The 17939-nt window shown below is 43.2% G+C and overlaps 1 protein-coding gene across 1 annotated transcript in view; it reads right to left on the bottom strand.

Annotated features, from left to right (window-relative positions):
* Positions 1 to 17939, bottom strand: part of BAIAP2L1 (BAR/IMD domain containing adaptor protein 2 like 1) — a 78044-nt gene that overhangs the window by 36422 nt on the left and 23683 nt on the right. Inside the window, exons 2-3 of the mRNA XM_061153741.1 lie at positions 15081 to 15156; positions 9489 to 9575 (exon numbers count right to left, since the gene is read on the bottom strand). Of these exons, the coding sequence (XP_061009724.1) occupies positions 9489 to 9575; positions 15081 to 15156 (163 nt within the window). The remainder of the gene's footprint in view (positions 1 to 9488; positions 9576 to 15080; positions 15157 to 17939) is intronic.

Genomic DNA, 17939 nt, shown 5'->3' with positions numbered 1-17939 from the left:
GATCTCCTTTAGGATGGACTGGTTGGATCTCCTTGCAGTCCAAGGGACTCTCAAGAGTCTTCTCCAACACCACAGTTCAAAAGCATCAATTTTTCAGCACTCAGCTTTCTTCACAGTCCAACTCTCACATACATACATGACCACTGGAAAAACCATAGCCTTGACTAGACGGACATTTGTTGGCAAAGTAATGTCTCTGCTTTTTAATATGCTATCTAGGTTGGTCATAACTTTCCTTCCAAGGAGTAAGTGTCTTTTAATTTCATGGCTGCAGTCACCCTCTGCAGTGATTCTGGAGCCCAAAAAAATAAAGTCTGACACTGTTTCCACTGTCTCTCCATCTATTTCCCATGAGATGATGGGACCAGAGGCCATGATCTTAGTTTTCTGAATGTTAAGCTTTAAGCCAACTTTTTCACTCTCCTCTTTCACTTTCATCAAGAGGCTTTTTAGTTCCTCTTCACTTTCTGCCATAAGGGTGGTGTCATCTGCATATCTGAGGTTATTGACATTTCTCCCGGCAATCTTGATTCCAGCTTGTGCTTCTTCCAGCCCAGCGTTTCTCATGATGTGCTCTGCAGAGAAGTTAAGCAAGCAGGGCTGCCTCCTGACTTCAGGCCCAGCACAGCACCATGAGTAGAGTAAGACACCTACGAGGGGCTGGGGGGGTGCAGGCGGCTCTCACGTAAGGGGTGGGGTTGTCACGAGGCAGCGCCCGGGCCCGCCCCACCTCACGGAGACAGGACAATGGCGGTGGCCCCCCAACCGGCTGCTCTTTGGCAGCATTTCCTTCTCCAGGGCATCTTTCTGATTCAGGGGTTGAACCCGCACCTCCTGCATTGAAGGTGGATTCTTTACTGCTGAGCCACCGGGGAAGCCCTTTCATACCTGTGAAAAGTGAAAGTGAAGTCGCTCAGTTGTGTCCAACTCTTTGAGACCCCATGGACTGTAGCCCACCAGGCTCTTCTGTCCATGGGATTTCCCAGGCAAGAGTACTGGAGTGGGCAGCCATTTCCTTCTCCTGAGGATCTTCCCAACCCAGGGATCAAACCTGGGTCTCCCACATTGCAGGCAGACACTTTACCCTCTGAGCCACCAGGGGAGTTTCATACCTGTAGTTCTTCCTAATTATGATACATCACTGCACATACGGTTACTTCAAAGCTGGGAGAAGGAATACCTTTCTTATAACCTCTCTGTAGAGAGGTACAATTTACAATACAGAACACCTTCTCATAGTTTTAGGAATTTATATATACTTATATCAATATGCCTGGGGGCTTCCCAGGTGGCTCAGCGTAAAGACCCCACCTGCGATACAGAAGACGCAGGTTCAATCCCTGGGTCGGGAAGATCCCCAGGAGGAGAGCATGGCATCCCACTCCAGTATTCTTGCCTGGAAAATCCCATGGACAGAGAAGCCTGGTAGGCTACAGTCCACAGGGTCACAAAGAGTTGGACAGGACTGAAGCGACTGAGCAAGCATGCATGTATACCAATATGCCTAGATGGTATATGGACTCCCTGTATGTGTTTATGTAGATGTTACAAACTGTACATTCATAATTTTTAAGCCTATCTTTCTCCATAGTTAGACCTTTTTTTTGCTCCAAAAGAGGTGCAATTGCCACTTGAAAATTGAAATGGTAAATCATTTACAAAGTTGGAATAAATGGTCATGGATTTTTCTGGGCTCCAAAATCACTGCAGATGGTGTTTGCAGCAATGAAATTAAAAGATGCTTACTCCTTGGAAGGAAAGTTATGACCATCCTAGACAGCATATTAAAAAACAGAGACATTACTTTGCCAACAAAGGTCCGTCTGGTGAAGGCTATGGTTTTTCCAGTGGTCATGTATGGATTTGAGAGTTGGACTATAAAGAAAGCTGAGTGCCAAAGAATTGATGCTTTTGAACCGTGGTGTTGGAGAAGACTCTTGAGAGTCCCTTGGACTGCAAGGAGATCCAACCAGTCCATCCTAAAGGAGATCAGTCCTGAGCGTTCATTGGAAGGACTGAAGTTGAAGCTGAAACTCCAGTACTTTGGCCACCTGATGTGAAGAGCTGACTCATTGGAAAAGACCCTGATGCTGGGAAAGATTGAGGGCAGGAGAAGGGGACGACAGAGGATGAGATGGTTGGATGGCATCACTGACTCGATGGACATGGGTTTGGGTGGACTCCGGGAGTTTGTGATGGACAGGGAGGCCTGGAGTGCTGCGGTTCATGGGGTTGCAGAGTCGGACACGACTGAGCAGCTGAACTGAACTGAATAAATGTTTGTAATATGATTTACAAAGCCTTGATTATATCTGATGAAAACACAAAATACAGACTCCTACATGAAGAATCAATTTCAGATTGTATAATGCTTTACTATTTTACACAACCTTTTATCTGAACTATAATGGACAGGATGATCTGACACCATAAAATTAATCACATCAGAAAAAGCTCATCTTTTCCACATGTAGGAAATTAAATCAGCATAATAGGCTGTACCACTGGCAGACTTCCTGGGCTCCAATTAACCTGCCATTAACCAGATGAGTGACTTCGGCAAGTTATCTAACTCTCTTCGAACACCAGTATCCTCATCTGTAAAATGAAAATAATAATAGCACCTGCTTTAGAGAATTATCATGGTGAGCAAAGGCGTTCATATGCATTTGGCAGGCACAAAGTTAAACAAATAAAATAAATTCCTTATTAACTCTTTCCTATTTTTGTGGGAAGGAGTTTAATCTCTTTAAAGTGAGCCTTACCCGAAACTAAAAGATAAATGGTTTTGCTCAATAACAACTGCTTTGGCTCAACTTAGCTTTCTCACTGTCTCTAGTATTAACTCTATTTTACCTAAATTTTAGGAATCTGTTTAAGATACTTCTCTGAAGAAATAACATTTCTTCTTCTTTTTTTTTTTAGAAATAACATTTCTTTAAAAATATTTCAGGTTGTTTTTTTTTTTCCCCTGCTCTTATTTTTAAGACCCAAGACTGTCAGTTTGGATTTTGAGTGTCAACAAAAGGGTAATAAACATTTTTTAAAACTGCATCTCAATAACAAAAGCAAACCTATGATTGTCTAGGTTCCCTGATGCTGAAGAGATAAAATCTTCTGTTTTGCACTCAATTTAGGAAATTGGCCTAAACAATTTAATAGATGTTTCAAAATAATGTAATAGCTGGCTGAATTGGAAAAAAGTAACATAGTCTAAATAGATGTAATGTTGAGGTCCTTACACCTCACAGGAAATCTGTCAGCTCCCCAAAGCAGAGTCCCCTGTTATTCCTTGAGAAATAAATGAGAACAAGCTTTATTTTTCTATGGTTTAAAGATGAAAAAACTGATTCAAAGTTTCTTTTGAATATTTTGCCAAAATATTTTCCCCTGACCATTTCTGTTTTCCCTTTCCAACGTTTTCCATATTTTCTAAGTTTTAAAAAATAAACGTGATTTGATTTAAAGACAAAACTGGAAGTTTTAGACAAACTTCAGTTTCCTCTTTTAAACAAGCACTGTTCCCAGAGTGGAACTGTGTACCTGTGATAAAGATTTATGTGCACAGTTCCAGGTACACACCCTGACAACCTGAGTCACATGAACATTATTCATATGACTTACTCTTTGACAAACACAGTGGATTAAAATATTTTACCTGCCAAATCCTGACTGCAGAGCTCTGGTCTTTGGCTTTGCGTTTGTTTGTTCGTTCCTCCCTCCTGACAGAGCAAGGCGGTTTTGCCCCTGAGCTGTTTGCCTGCTGTGGTTATTGGGACGGTGCTGTGATGTGTGTTAAACTCAAGCACTTAGTAACAGTCTGTAGGAATCCCAGAAAGTGCAGTCCTAAACCCAGGTGGTTAAGGAGCTGCTTTCTTTGGAGAGGAGGATATCAAACCCCTCACATGGTCGCTCAGTCTTGACTTAAGCAATGGGATGACCCTACAGGCCTTCCACTGTCAGATAAGGGCCTGCCAAGGTGCCAGGTCACAAACAGTTCAGGTCTCAGAGGCCGAACTCCTCTGCACCCTGACAGGAGCTGCAGACAACCATGAACAAGTGGGCACAGCCGGGTCCCACTAAAATGTCAGTTACCAATCGGTGCTGGCCAGACCCTTGGCTCTAGTTTGCTCAGTTAAGGTACAACTGATAAAAGGTGAGGCTTCAGTAAACTGAATTTGAAGGCAGTTTCAAAATATATGCTAATTCTTATTGGAATCTTCAAGTGATAGAGAGCATTTAGCACAAAAATGACTAAAATCTGGCATTTCTCTTGAATCATTAAAATATTTTTCTATCAGTGTAAATTAGAGTTGAGAAAAAGTAATGACACATTTTCTCAATATTTTCTGAAATAGGAGAACAGACTTTATTCATAAAGGACTTTAAGTTTCAAGAGAAAGCCATCAGGAATGACTTCCTTGGGAGGAGGATATATAACTGACCTATAGAAAATTAAAATCTGCTGTTTTTTCTTAAGTTTTAGACAATTAGAATAGCTTATACATATTAGATATTTAAAGTATTTTCTATAAAATCTGAGCCACTTCCCCACAAAATTGGCAGAATACCTTTGTATGAATATGATAGAAAATAAAGGAGCATTTCTATTGCTTTAAAGTTCTATTTAAAAGTTCTATTTCTATTGCTTTAAGTTCTAAATATTTTATAAGAGTTTTATCAAATGGCAAGTCCTATTATATCAACTTTTTATTTTCTAAGAAGTAAACATAATTTAAATCAGAGAAGCTCCACTATTACTTGGCATTTCTACTTTTCATTTCTTGGTGACTTTCAATGACAAAACTTTTATACCTCCATAGGTGACCCCAACATGCAAGAGAACAATGAGATGACAAAAAAACCCTTATAGAAAGACTCTCTCGTGAATGATAATCAAGAGGCACCACAAAACATCAGCAGAATTAGACCATCAAGAACCCCAAACTACATAGATAATAAAAAGGATCAAAACAGAAAACAAAACCTTTTTAAAAAGTTGATCGGCAAATGCAATAACTAAAAGACAAATAACCCAATTAAAAATGGGCAAAGATCTGAATAGACATTTCTCCAAAGAAGATATGTAATGGCCAGTAAGAATGTGAAAAGATGCTTGATATCATTAGCCACTAAGGAAATGTGAATCAAAATCCAAATGAGGTAGTATTTCATACTTCCTAGGATGGCTACAATAAACAAACAAACAAAAAGACAATAAATAACAAGTGTTGGCAAAGATGTAGAGAAACTGGGCCCCTCATACACGGTTGGTGGGACGTGTGTGCTCAGGTGCTTGGTCATGTCCGACTCCCTGGCCCCAGGGACTGAAGCTCTCCAGGCCCCGTCTGTTCATGTAAGTTCCCAGGCAGGAACACTGTAGTGGGCTGCTGTTTCCTACTCCAGTGGGTCTTCCTGACCCAGGGACTGAACCCCTATCTATAGTGTCTCCTGCATTGGCAGGCAGATTCTTTACCACTAGCGCTATCTGGGAAGACTGGTGAAATGTATAATGGTGTATTCCATTTGAAAAACAGTCTGGCACTTCCTCAGAGGGTTATATTTAGAGTTACGATATGAACTAGCAATTCCACTCCTAAGTGTATACCCAAGAGATGGAAAAATGTTGGTAAACACAAAATTTGTACACAAATGCTCATAGTAGCAGTATTTTTAGTAGCTAAGAGGTAGAAGAAACCCAAATGTCCATCAACTGATAAAATTAAATGTGGTAGATCTATACAATATCCCATTTATATGAAATGTTTAGCAAAACCATACCTATAATAGACAAAATATATTAATGGTTAAATATGGCTGGAGTTGGGGGTGAATGGGAAGTGACTACTAATGGGTATGGGATTTCTTTTTGGAGTGAGAAAAATATTCTGAAGTTGACTCTGAGGATAATTTAAAACTTTGTGAATATACTAAAAATCATTAAACTACATTACTTTAATGGGTGAACTGTACTATGTATTAATTAGATCTCAATAAAGCAATTATAAAAATATGATAAAATTAATTTGGATAGTAATGAGAAAGAATGAAATTGAAAACTCAACAGAATTGACTAGAAAAAATTTAAATGCCATATACAGTAGGCCTTTTAAAAACACCATAAATATCTAAAAATGTATGTATAAAAATGTGTAAGACTTCTATGAAAAAAACTACAAAACAGTGCTAACAGAAATTTTAAAAGTTCCAAGTCAATTTTCCATTTCCTTATACATTTATAACTGACAGTAAGAGAGTTTTTAGTGTTTCTGACAAACATTTTTTTTTTTTTTTGACAAACATTTTTAAAGGTCACAGGACAATCATAATTTCTCCCACTGATTAAGATGGCTTTGCATCTTTGTGGTCTTGCCTATACTTAAAATGAGTTAAATGTATTATTTCAGAAATTAGAAAAGAACGGTAGAGTAATCCCAAAGATGGTACAAGGAAGAAAATAAGGGTAAGAGTAGAGATTAATGAAATAGAAAATGAAGATACAATAGAGAGAATTGAAAAAAAATCTGTTCATATTCATGAACTGAATTGATTATCAAGGATAATCAAGGCAAAATGTGTATTCTTATGAACATATCACCCACTTCATGGAAGAGAACAAAGTCAATGAAAACAACTGGCACTGATTTTTGAGTTCTCAAACACTTGTGAACGTATGAAGTGACGAGAGAGGCATCTTTCTGGTCTAGGAGACTCTAGAACGCACTCTCTCCTTCCATCTCCCAGCCACCCAGAATGTGTCGGCGTCCGCTCCCTCGGTCCTGCCCCCACCCAGGAGGTGGCGTGTGGCCCGCGGAGGCGCAGGCTGACAGCAGCGCTGTAGCAACGCGAGCTTCACTGAGCCCCTCTCAGGCGATGGGCAGCCTCAGGGGAGAGTAAGATCGGGCCGGCCTCCCCGGCCTGGCCACAGGGCCGTTCCTGGGCGGCACCTACGCTGCCGACCACCCTCGCCCAGAGGTCACGACCTCCACAGCCCTCGCTGCCTTGCTTGGCTGCAGCGCACGTGGCTGCCCACGGAGGTTCTCTCACTCCCGTGCGGAAGCCGTGACCGCCAGGTTGACTCTTACAGTCTACCAGGCTCCCCGAGGAAACGCGGGCTGAGCGCCCGCCCTGCAAACCTGGGAGGTAACGTCCACTGACGGGACTTCCAAGGATGAGACGAGGCAACGCACGGAGGACCCAGCTCACAGCACGCATTTACCAAGACCTGAGTTTCTACACGAAGCACAGCAGTCCAAAAGTCAGGCAACAGGCATAAGAAGCCAAATGTTATGTCTGTAAGACTTCTGGTATTTCCATCTTCCTCGACCCCATGACACCTGGTGTTCCTGGGTGGGACCCTAGACCACTGAGCTCGAAACAGCACACGTGCCGCCCCTTCCCAGGCTTTGGCTGCTCTGACACCAATGATTCCCGGTCATCTCCTTCTGGAAAAGGTCCCCACCGTGCGGTTTCCATTTTCTTCCTCTTCAGCGACCTGACTGGCTGCCTCTTTCCTTTCCCTTGGCCTCAGGGAAGCATAGTCAAGTGCAGAGGTGAGGAGCCCGGGCACACACTTCCTCTCCGGGTCTTAACACCAATACCACAAGGTCAGAAACCAGACAAGAACATCTTCTTGAAAAACAAGAAAGACAACACAATCTACTTTAGGTCTTTCTCTCTTTCCTATGAATTGTCCTCTGCTCTTCCATACAGGAATTTAAATAGAAACAGGGTAGTATTTTAGTCTAAACTTTAACAAGATAAACTAAGTGAATCAAAAGCAGAACATGTCAGGCCTCCAAAAGCACCTCCAACAAGGACAGAACTTTCTCGTGGAATGGCTGTGAGTAGAAAATTAAGCATATGATACAGTGAATATAAGTGAAAAGGACAACTTGGAACAAAAATGAAACACATCGAGTAATTTCCATCCCCTCTGAATGAAACACATACACAGGAAAGCTTTCCTCATTGAAGCTGAAGTTGTAAGACTATGTTTGTAACAACACGGTTGCTGTGGAAACAGTTGATTCAACAGTATGAACTCACAGCTGAATCAAGTAAGGTGTGGAACAGAAGTCTTATTCAAACAGTGGCAAGAACCATAAAACATTAAAAAGGCACATTGAATGACGGTGAGTCAAAGCGCCATATGTTTTAACCTAAGGGTCAGGCATTTTTTTGCCCAATGCCTGACATAAATAGGATGCTTCTTTTTAATTAAGTTCTATTTTTGGAACCCTATAATCAGTCCAATCATCCCTCAAACATCCTAAGTTTTACTGCTTCTGTCTACATAACAGCATGTAATTTTTTTTTTTAACATTGTGTATTTTATTAAATTCATCCACTTTGGACGGAGTTACTAGAATTCAGATCTTGCCGGAGCATGCAGAAGTTATGGCACCAACAGAAGACAACTCAGGGTTTTGAAAATTTTCTGCAGGTAACCGATTCTATTACATATCGCAGTGCTGATTTATTCATCATTCAGCATCACTTCAGGCATCACATCACTTTTGGCTACAGGTTTCAAGACTATGAACTCTTTTAAGTACAAAAGTTGTCAGAGAATGTTAACAAGGGCCCAGAGCCACTGCCTTACCCAGCAGCCCAGCCTCCAACCCCAGAACCGTCACCACACCTTGAACTTGTTCCGTGGCTTTTATGGGTCAGTTAAGAGTTTTCCAAGCAATCTTGGAAAAACACCGTACCTAAAAAACCCTCAAGACACTCAGCACAGAAACGGCGTGCATTATGTGAACCTTAAACACATGCTCCTCTGCCCCTCCTCTGCCTCCCGGCCCACTTTTTAACTGGAGAGGGACGCACTTGTCTTTAAAAAGAAAGTACACACAGTGTTCCAATCCTTTCCAAATTCTGACACACACTGTCAAGTCTGAAATGTTACCCTTTATCAAGTAAGATGTGTTCAACAAGTTTTTTAAATGATGCTTCTGTGTGAGGCTCTGGAGATGGCAGTGAGCGGGCTCTGTACGGAGAAGCCTTGGCGCGCCCGGGTGTGGCTGCCCGCACCCTCCGCGAGTGCACAGGGGATCCATTCATACCAGCAAAACCGGAAAAATCACAACCCAGGGCGACTGGGGAAGCAGTGACGGCCAAGAGCAGAGCGTAAAGGAGCCGGACTCTGCGGGGTGACTCACAGGAAACGCTCAGCCAGCGGCGGGAGGCCCGGTGCTCACCCCTCCAGTTAGGAATCTAGGTCAAGGCTCCCGGGCTTCAGGCTTCAAGGGGGACCTGGGGCCCAAACCTCAGGGCAGAAGCTCAGTTCCCAGTGGCCTGCCCTCCTCTAAGCGCCCACCGCGGACAGACCATAGGGAGGCCATCGCCGCAGAGGTGAAGGACCCGAGGCCCCCTTCTACTCTGGATTTGTGCCACTTCCCTGAGTGCTCGTCTCAGGGTGTGCGGGACGGCAGCCCAGGAACCGCGGCTCAGTTAGGTGTGCAGGTGACGGACGGTCAGCTCACCCAGCTCTGTCGACACGGGGGACCCGGTGGCAATCTCCCCAATCTTGGCCACTCCATCGTAGTAGGCTCTTCCTGCCAGGATCATAGCTGGAGAGGGAAGGTGACACACAGAACCGTCACACCCAGAAAGGAGGAAGCAATACAGGTTTCCTTCCAAACATCTGAGTCCCTTGTGGCCAAGGTGAGTGTGGCTGAGAGGGCAGCGGTGGTGCTCGAGAGCTGTGCTGGAGTGGAGGTCCCCACCGCCGGACAGCACCCAGGGCATCCTTGCCTCTGACCAGCCCTGGGAACCTTCAGCCGCAGGGGCTGGAGGTCCAGAGCAGCTGCTCTCGACGCCAGTCCCAGAGCGGCTGTGTTCCTAACACAGGATCAAGACTGGAACATGTCCACTCCAGCCAGGCTGGTTACTTAACAGCAACACAAGCCTGCGAGCTGTTAGCTGGAGGGGCTTGTGTGGGGTGGCCTAGGCACCCGGACCTTTGAAGGCATTTTTACTTTTTTCTGTTGAAACAGATAATCTAAGGCACAAGCAACTACCATACTGTTGCCAGGAGAAAAGTGTATGAAATCTGAAATACATTATCATTTCAAAAAACACCACAATTACCTGAAAAATAACTGAATGCTCTGCTTTTCTTTCCCCTCCTTTCTGGCAGAGACAGGAAAACTTATTGCTATACAAGCTGGATCCTAATTATCTTAAAAAATCACATTTCTCCTTTAAAACAGATTCTGAAAACTACATTATAAGGTATAGAAATCTGCTTTTGATTTGGTTTATTTTTTCTTTCCTTTTTTTGAGGGGTGGGGTGGGCGGTGGTTGGAGAGCGTGTCAGAAGCAAGACGAATATGGGTTTGAATTCCACTGTTACTTCCAACTAACTAACATGACCTTGTTGGGCAAGTTAGTTTCTTTTCTGAAACAAAAGATGTTAATCTACAAATGCCCTAATAGTATGTGTATTGGACAAACTAGTCAAAGCTGCTAATACCAATTCCTTCTTTTACTTTACAGCAGGCTGGGTTTCAGGAGACTGACAGTATGCAGTAAGCAAGACTTTCAACAAGACCTAGGCTATTTAGTGTGACTTTGGAGAAAATATTTTATCTTGTTCAAAGGCTGGCTTCTTACACAGACCTCACTTTGCCTGGGAGCCTTGGAGATCACAGGATTTTGAAGATAAAAGAGCCCTAAGCAATCTCCTCTCACTGAGAAAAAAACCTGAGGCCACACCAGCCACTCTGACCCATTTTAGAGTGGGTATTGTTTTTCAAAGATGGATTTTAAAAGATATTTCAAGTTGAAAAAAGGCGGAAGAGGTCATAGAATTAATTGATCTATAAGTCTGGTTGAAGATACTGAAGGCCAAAAAAGTAGGAGTTTCATGACAGATGAAACTACTTTTGCAGGTCATGTAGAGTTAAAAAATTTAAAAAGTTACAGCTTTTACTACATGCATATACACATAAGTTTAGAAAATGTAATGGTCTACTATAGTATTATTTCATAAGACTGAGGATGGCAGAAAGCAAAGAACTAAAGAGCCTCTTGATGAAAGTGAAAGAGGAGAGTGAAAAAGTTGGCTTAAAACTCAACATTCAGAAAACTAAGATCATGGCATCCGGTCCCATCAGTTCATGGCAAATAGATGGGGAAACAGTGGAAACAGTGAGAGACTTTATTTTGCGGGGCTCCAAAATCACTGCAGATGGTGACTGCAGCCATGAAATTAAAAGTCGCTTGCTCCTTGGAAGAAAAGTTATGACCAACCGAGACAGCATATTAAAAAGCTGAGACATTACTTTGCCAACAAAGGTCCATCTAGTCAAAGCTATGATTTTTCCAGTAGTCATGTGTGGATGTGAGAGTTGGACTATAAAGAAAGCTGAGGGCCGAAGAATTGATGCTTTAGAGCTGTGGTGTTGAAGACTCTTGAGAATTCCTTGCACTGCAAGATCAAACCAGTCCATCCTAAAGGAAATCAGTCCTGAATATTCCTTGGAAGGACTGATGCAGAAGTTGAAACTCCAATACTTTGGCCACTTGATGCAAAGAACTGGCTCATTGGAAAACACCCTGATTCTAGGAAAGATTGAAGGCGGGAGGAGAAGGGGATGACAGAGGATGAGATGGTTGGATGGCATCACCGACTCAATGGACATGAGTTTGAGTAAACTCTGGGAGTTGGTGATGGACAGGGAAGTCTGGAGTGCTGCAGTCCATGGGGTCATGGGGAGTTGGACACGAATGAGCAACTGAATTGAACTGAGGATAACCATAAAGCATAATTATAAAAAAAAGAGCAACAACAAATAGCGTTTAGGTAGACTCTCCAAATCGTTACTTAAGATAATTCATCTACCAGACGGCATTAAGACACAGGGTGCTGATGTTACCACCCTGTTTCAGGGAGGAGAGCAGAGGAGAGACATTCTGGGCCAGACCCAAGGTCAGTGGAGAAACAGAGGCAGTGCATGCAACTCCAGCGGGCGTGTTCACGTCCTCGGTGCAAATCACGGTGCTTTTTGACTCTTTGGTCTCAGCTAGCACTGAAAAAGAGGTGACTCCACCTAAAAACAAGGCTTATAGCCAGTAAGCTGTCAAGTTAATATATGTAATATTTTCGTGGGAAAATTTAAAATTGTAAGGTACTGATAAGCTGAAAAGCAAATTAGCTGGAGAAGGGTAATACAGGATTACACCACACAAACAAAATTTTTGGTCTGCATCCACATATTACATTGAAATTTTTTCAATTTCAACAGTTTCAAATTTTTTCAGTTTTTCAGTTTCACTAACTGTTGACTTATGTTTAAAACTATTAAACCTTCTTAGTCTAGTAAAATATCCTGCTTTTATGATAAAGCTGTATTAATGTAAAAATTATTTATCCCGAAAAAAAGAATAAACTGGTATTTTCATAATTGAGTTCCCTCTTGTAAATATATTAGAGATTTTATACCGGCTACTGCTTTAAGGAATGAAGCTTATTAGTTCTCATTTAGTGGCTGACCAGCTATTTCATCAACCTAAAGTACACACTTCCACCAGAAAAATTTTCCTTAAAATATGATTTCACTAGGTTACAGTTCTGCTCAAAAAGCTTCAGTGGCCTCCCACTGCCCTGGGTGAGCCTGTCTCACTCCACAGAGTTCATCGTGGATTTTTACAATTGTGGCCTTCAATGAATCACACCTCCCAGAACTCCCAGCTGGTGGTGTTGTCTAGGACACAGAGGCGTGGTTTGGTCATGTGACTTGCTTTGGCCAACGGGGTACTAGCAGGCAGGTACTAGCAGGGTACTCTCACGGGGCTTGTACTCTTGGGACTACCAGCCAGGCCTGAGAGAGGAGGTGAGCCCAGCCCTGGCCGCAGCTGATTATGACTGCAATGCAGAGTCTCGGGCATACAGGCAACTGTACTGCCTTTACAGGACCATTGGAAATAGTGAACTATTTTCATCTGAAGCCATCAAACTCAGGGGCAGTGTGTTACACGGCAACAGGTAACCGATGCTGCATCCACATACACTAATAATGGGACCTCATTCCACCTTAAGTTTTCTGTTCCCCCACGCTCCGCACCCATGCGAGTGCGGACCCCGGGTCTTGGCTTGCAGGCTGTCTCTTCTGCCTGGAGCACTAGAAAGCAGCGGCTGCCGCTGCCACCGGTTATCCCGCTCAGCTCCCGCACGGCCTCCTGCCTGCTCTTCCCCTGACTTCCGGCTCAGACCCCCGTGACCGTGCTCATCAGCAGCAGTGCCTGGTCCTGATGCACGCGTGGCAGCCTTGACTGTACTACGGACTCTTGCCAAGGACTTGACACGTTTTATTGAAGTTTCTCAATGGCTTCAGCTAAAAACAGATGGCCTGCAGAAATTCTGGAAACACCTTATGAAGTGCAAAATAGGCCTCAGGAGGTATTAAAGTGATAAGAGGCCTCTGGGGAGAAGTCCTGTTAGCAGGAGGCTAAGCTGTGGGCTGTTCGCTGCGTCACTTTATAAATCTCTGCCTCAGAGAGGCAGCTCGTGCTAGAAAGGAAAAAAACAATTGCAGGTCAGACTGCTCTCCTTCATGGTGACGGATAAGGTGATGACTTTGTGTTTTTGTGACTAGGCGATCATCAGGGGAGAAAAAAGTGAAAGTGTTAGTCTCTGTCATGTTCAACGCTTTGTGACCCCATGGGCTGTAGCCTGCCAGGCTCTTCTGTCCATGGACTTCTCCAGGCAAAAATACCGGAGTGGGTGGCCATTCCCTTCTCTAGGGGATCGATCTACCTGACCCAGGGATCACACCGGGGTCTCTAGCATTACAGGTGGATTCTTTACCTTCTGAGCCACCAGGGAAGGCCCCCACCCCCTCATCAGGGGAGAGTCAGCTTGCAAAACAAAGCTCCAGCTTGTTAAAAGAGGGAGGGGGCACCCACAGAAGTCATCTACACTGCCGGGGGCGCGAGGGAGGAAAAGGCCAGGCCTGCTGCACTTCCTGGCACTGGACAGTGGCTGAGAGCGCCAAGGCCCAGAGGAAAGCCAACAAGCAGCTTATCGCTGCAGCGACTGCAACTGCAGGGCGCCCGTCGTCCAGCATCCCAGGTCTTGCCAGCACCTCCCCTCTCCTGGCACATGCCCAGGCTGAGGGTGTGAGGGTGCAGATTTATTTTCAAAACATCACCAGGGAGCAGCTGGAGGTGGGGGTATTGTGATGGACAGAAGCAAGACGGGGAGAAAAGACACAGAGCTTGACCTGAAGGCTTCTTCAAATCTCAAACTGTTGGAAACTAAACTTTCTACTTATGTTACATGCTGGGCCTAGTGAATCAGGGTAGATGGCGAAACTGGGATCTGAATGTTTGGCGGGTGGGTGACACGTGCTACATATGGAGAATGGTTCTGACCGTGTTAGAATTTGGTGATTATTTTCAAGGTGATCACTGATAACACCCGCCTTGGGGAGGGGATTGGGGAGGGGAATGCACGTGAAGGTGCATATCACCTTCCTCAAATGAAATCTGTTCAAACCAGCAACTGACTCTAGTTCACAGAGACACAAAAGCCAATGCTTGAGTCCATTTTAAATGAGAATCTAAGTTCAACTTTTAATTTAGATGTTTTTCCATTCAGGCTAAACATCTTATTTCTCACTATTACTAGCAAAAGTGATACATCGCCCCCATCCCCACCCAATGATACACTCAAAGATCAGAAATTCTTCTGTATAAAAAGGAGAGTAATTCCTATGCTTTACGATCCTAATACTTTAACTACCTTTTTAATATATTGGTTTACAAAAAATTTGGTTTATAAAGTAGTAAACATGTTTATATTTTAACGATATAAAAGAATAAGCAGTTTCAAAAAGCAAAATCTGATATTTAAGATATGTCACTTATAGTAGTCTATTATTCAATTCACTTATTTCAAATAAACTAATATCCTACCACTGCAAAGTTTCTGTAGATTAATTATAAACTGTACCAATTTAAAGATATTTTAGAAATTCAGTAGCAAGTATTTAAAAATAATTAAGTAAAATATTTAATAAGTGGCTTTTGTACATCCTCTATATTTATAAATTTAGAAAAGAGACACTTACCATTAACAGCTTTTTCGTAATTTTTCCCTAGGTTTATTAAATTTCGTAGCCCAGGATTGAACTGTTCCAAAACATTCTGAAAAACAAACAAAAAACCAAATTAAGAAAATAAGTGACTACTAGACCAAGTAACCTTCAGAGGTTGTCACTGCATAGCCGAGGACCCCCATGTGTGCCCAATGGCACCGTCCACGAAGTCATGGATGCCGATTTGAAAGCAGGAAAGACCACGTCCACCCTGACTGAGGGAACTGGTGCGGCCGCGTGCGCCTGGCCACGCCTGCCCTGGAGCTGCCTAGAGCTGACTGTAGACGGAGCCTGGAGCAGACGTGCAGCCCCCAGAGAGCACAGCCTGCAGGGGCTGTCAGCGCAGAAGCCAATGCTGCTTTTGGGTTGAGGTAAGTTAATGGCTGTCACACTAGTGATAGCAAACACGGGTGCATGACAGGAACTTAAGTACATGGACAGTGTTTTGGCTATCAATAAAGAAGATTTTTGGTCCATAAAGAAGGCTGAGTGCCAAAGAATTGATGCTTTCAAACTGTGGTGTTGGAGAAGACTCTTGAGAGTCCCCTGGACTGCAAGGAGATCCAACCAGTCCGTCCTAAAGGAGATCAAGCCTGAATAGTCATTGTAAGGACTGATGCTGAAGTTGAAGCTCCAATACTTTGCCCACCTCACCTGATGCGAAGAGCCAACTCACTGGAAAAGACCCTGATGCTGGGAAAGATTGAAGGCGGGAGGAGAACAGGGTGGCAGGTTGGTTGGATGGTTGGATAGGATCACTGACTCAATGGACAGGAATTTGGGCAACAGAACAGACATTTCTAAGAGATGTTTTTGCTCTGCCTAATTACTAGGAGAGGGATGGGTGTGGATGGCTCCAAGACACAGGACTGCCTGGAACTTTCTTTGTAGGGGGTCACTGGTCTTTTCTCCTGGTCATCAGTTCACTCAGTACGTATTTTTGGAGTGTGCACCAGGCCCTGTGCTCACAGCAGCAGAGGTGGAGATGTGGTTGCCCATTCTGGGCTTCATGATGCTCTGTCTCTGCAGATGTCACGAATTTCATTTTTAATAGCGTCATTTCTACATCAATAGAAGGTCATAAACAGAGAGAGAAGCACTATGACAGGTATAAGACAAGCAACTATTTAGAACATTGGTCTAAATGTAAAATGCTATCCTAAATCTGATGCTACAGACAAGAAATCATTCCTACAAGGCTCTGAATATATTTGGTGACTGAATATATTTGTCCCACGAACAAACAATAAGCTTCACAATATTAATCTTTCCAGGTAGACCAGTCAAATCTCTTTACTGACTGCCTCCACCAAAATGTGTACCTTGTTTGTAGAGGCCCAAGCAACAAAGAATAAAAAACCCACACAATTTGCAAAGGGCAGAGACATGACACATGTATTCTTTGGGATAAAGAGGTTCTCCATTACATGTTAGTAGGGGAGAAAGAACATAATAACTTTTATTTTATTATAACTGTTCTTTATTAAAGAACATTGTAACTTTTATTATTATTAAAAGTTTATTTATTAACTTTTATCTTATTAGATGCATTTTATTAGACACTGATAGAGGCTTATCATGGAAAATAATGCCTGCCTCAACCCTTCCCCACCCCTGGCCTTACTTCCATGTAACAGCTCCACTGAAAGTGCTCTTTCGTATTTACTGCCATAGTTTTGATTAATATTCTTGATTTCTTGACTTTGGACAATAACCACTGGCTTTCTGCTATGGTAAACAACTCTACCTTCCTTGTTCCCAGTCTTTCCTATATAACAGCAGTTTCCTGGCATATCAACAGTCAATGTTTATTATGACTTTGTAAATACTGGTCACTACAATGCAAGGGATGTACCAAGAATTATGCTTCCTTTTTTTTTTTTTTTCAATGTTGTTGTTGTTTAGTTGCTAAGTTATCTCTGACTCTTTGTGACCCCATGGACTGTAGCCTGCCAGGCTCCTCTGTCCATGGGATTTCTCAGGCAAGAATACTGGAGTGGGTTGCCATTTCCTTCGCCTATGCTTCCTTTCTTGATACACCTTTTTGTTTCTCCGGAGATTAACAAGTCTCATTCCAATGCCTCCTTAGATTTTTCCACGCATCTTCCTCACACTCCATGAGATCTAACAGAAGCCTATTGATATTTTTCAAGCCAAAGTTGTCAGTTGATCTTCAGTTTTTTTTTCTCTCCCAGAACTTCCCCAAGGACTCTCTGTCCTCTTGCTCGGCCTGGCCTGACCGTTTCCTGCCACGCTGTTGCCCTCACATTTCCCTTTTTGGTCCCCCATGTGACAGAGTCTCATTAGCTGGATTCCACATCTTCCTCTTTCTTCATTTATCCCTATTAGCTGGAGATCACTCTCTAAGAATGACCTAAGAAATGACAAAGGAGGTAGACGTGAGTCCCCATGTGCCTGAAATTATATTTACCTTGATGTTTGATTGGTATTTCGCTGGGCAGAGTATTTCAGGTTGAAAGTGATTTTCCCTCAGGATTTAAAAGATATTGCTCCTTATAAATTACTGTCTTTATTTTTTTTAATACTTTTATTTATTTTCAGCTGTGCTGGGTCTTTGTCGCTGCACAGGCTTTTCTCTAGTTGCAGCAAGCACAGGCTCTAGGGCGTGCCAGTAGCCGAGGCTCCAGCTCAGGAGCTGTGGCACACGAGCTTAGTTGCTCTGAGGCAAGGGGGAGCCTCCTGGATCCAGGGATCAAACCCGTGTCTCCTGCATTGGCAGGAGGACTCCTTACCACTGAGTCACCAGGGAAGCCTTCCACTGTCTTTAATGTCCAGTTTTGCTACTGAGAAGTCAGCTGTCATTTGTATATG

The sequence above is a fragment of the Dama dama genome, chromosome 10 (genome assembly GCF_033118175.1).
Source record: "Dama dama isolate Ldn47 chromosome 10, ASM3311817v1, whole genome shotgun sequence".
Lineage (NCBI taxonomy): Eukaryota > Metazoa > Chordata > Mammalia > Artiodactyla > Cervidae > Dama > Dama dama.
Note: the sequence above shows the minus strand (reverse complement) of the source record. Positions and strands in the feature narration are given on the sequence as shown.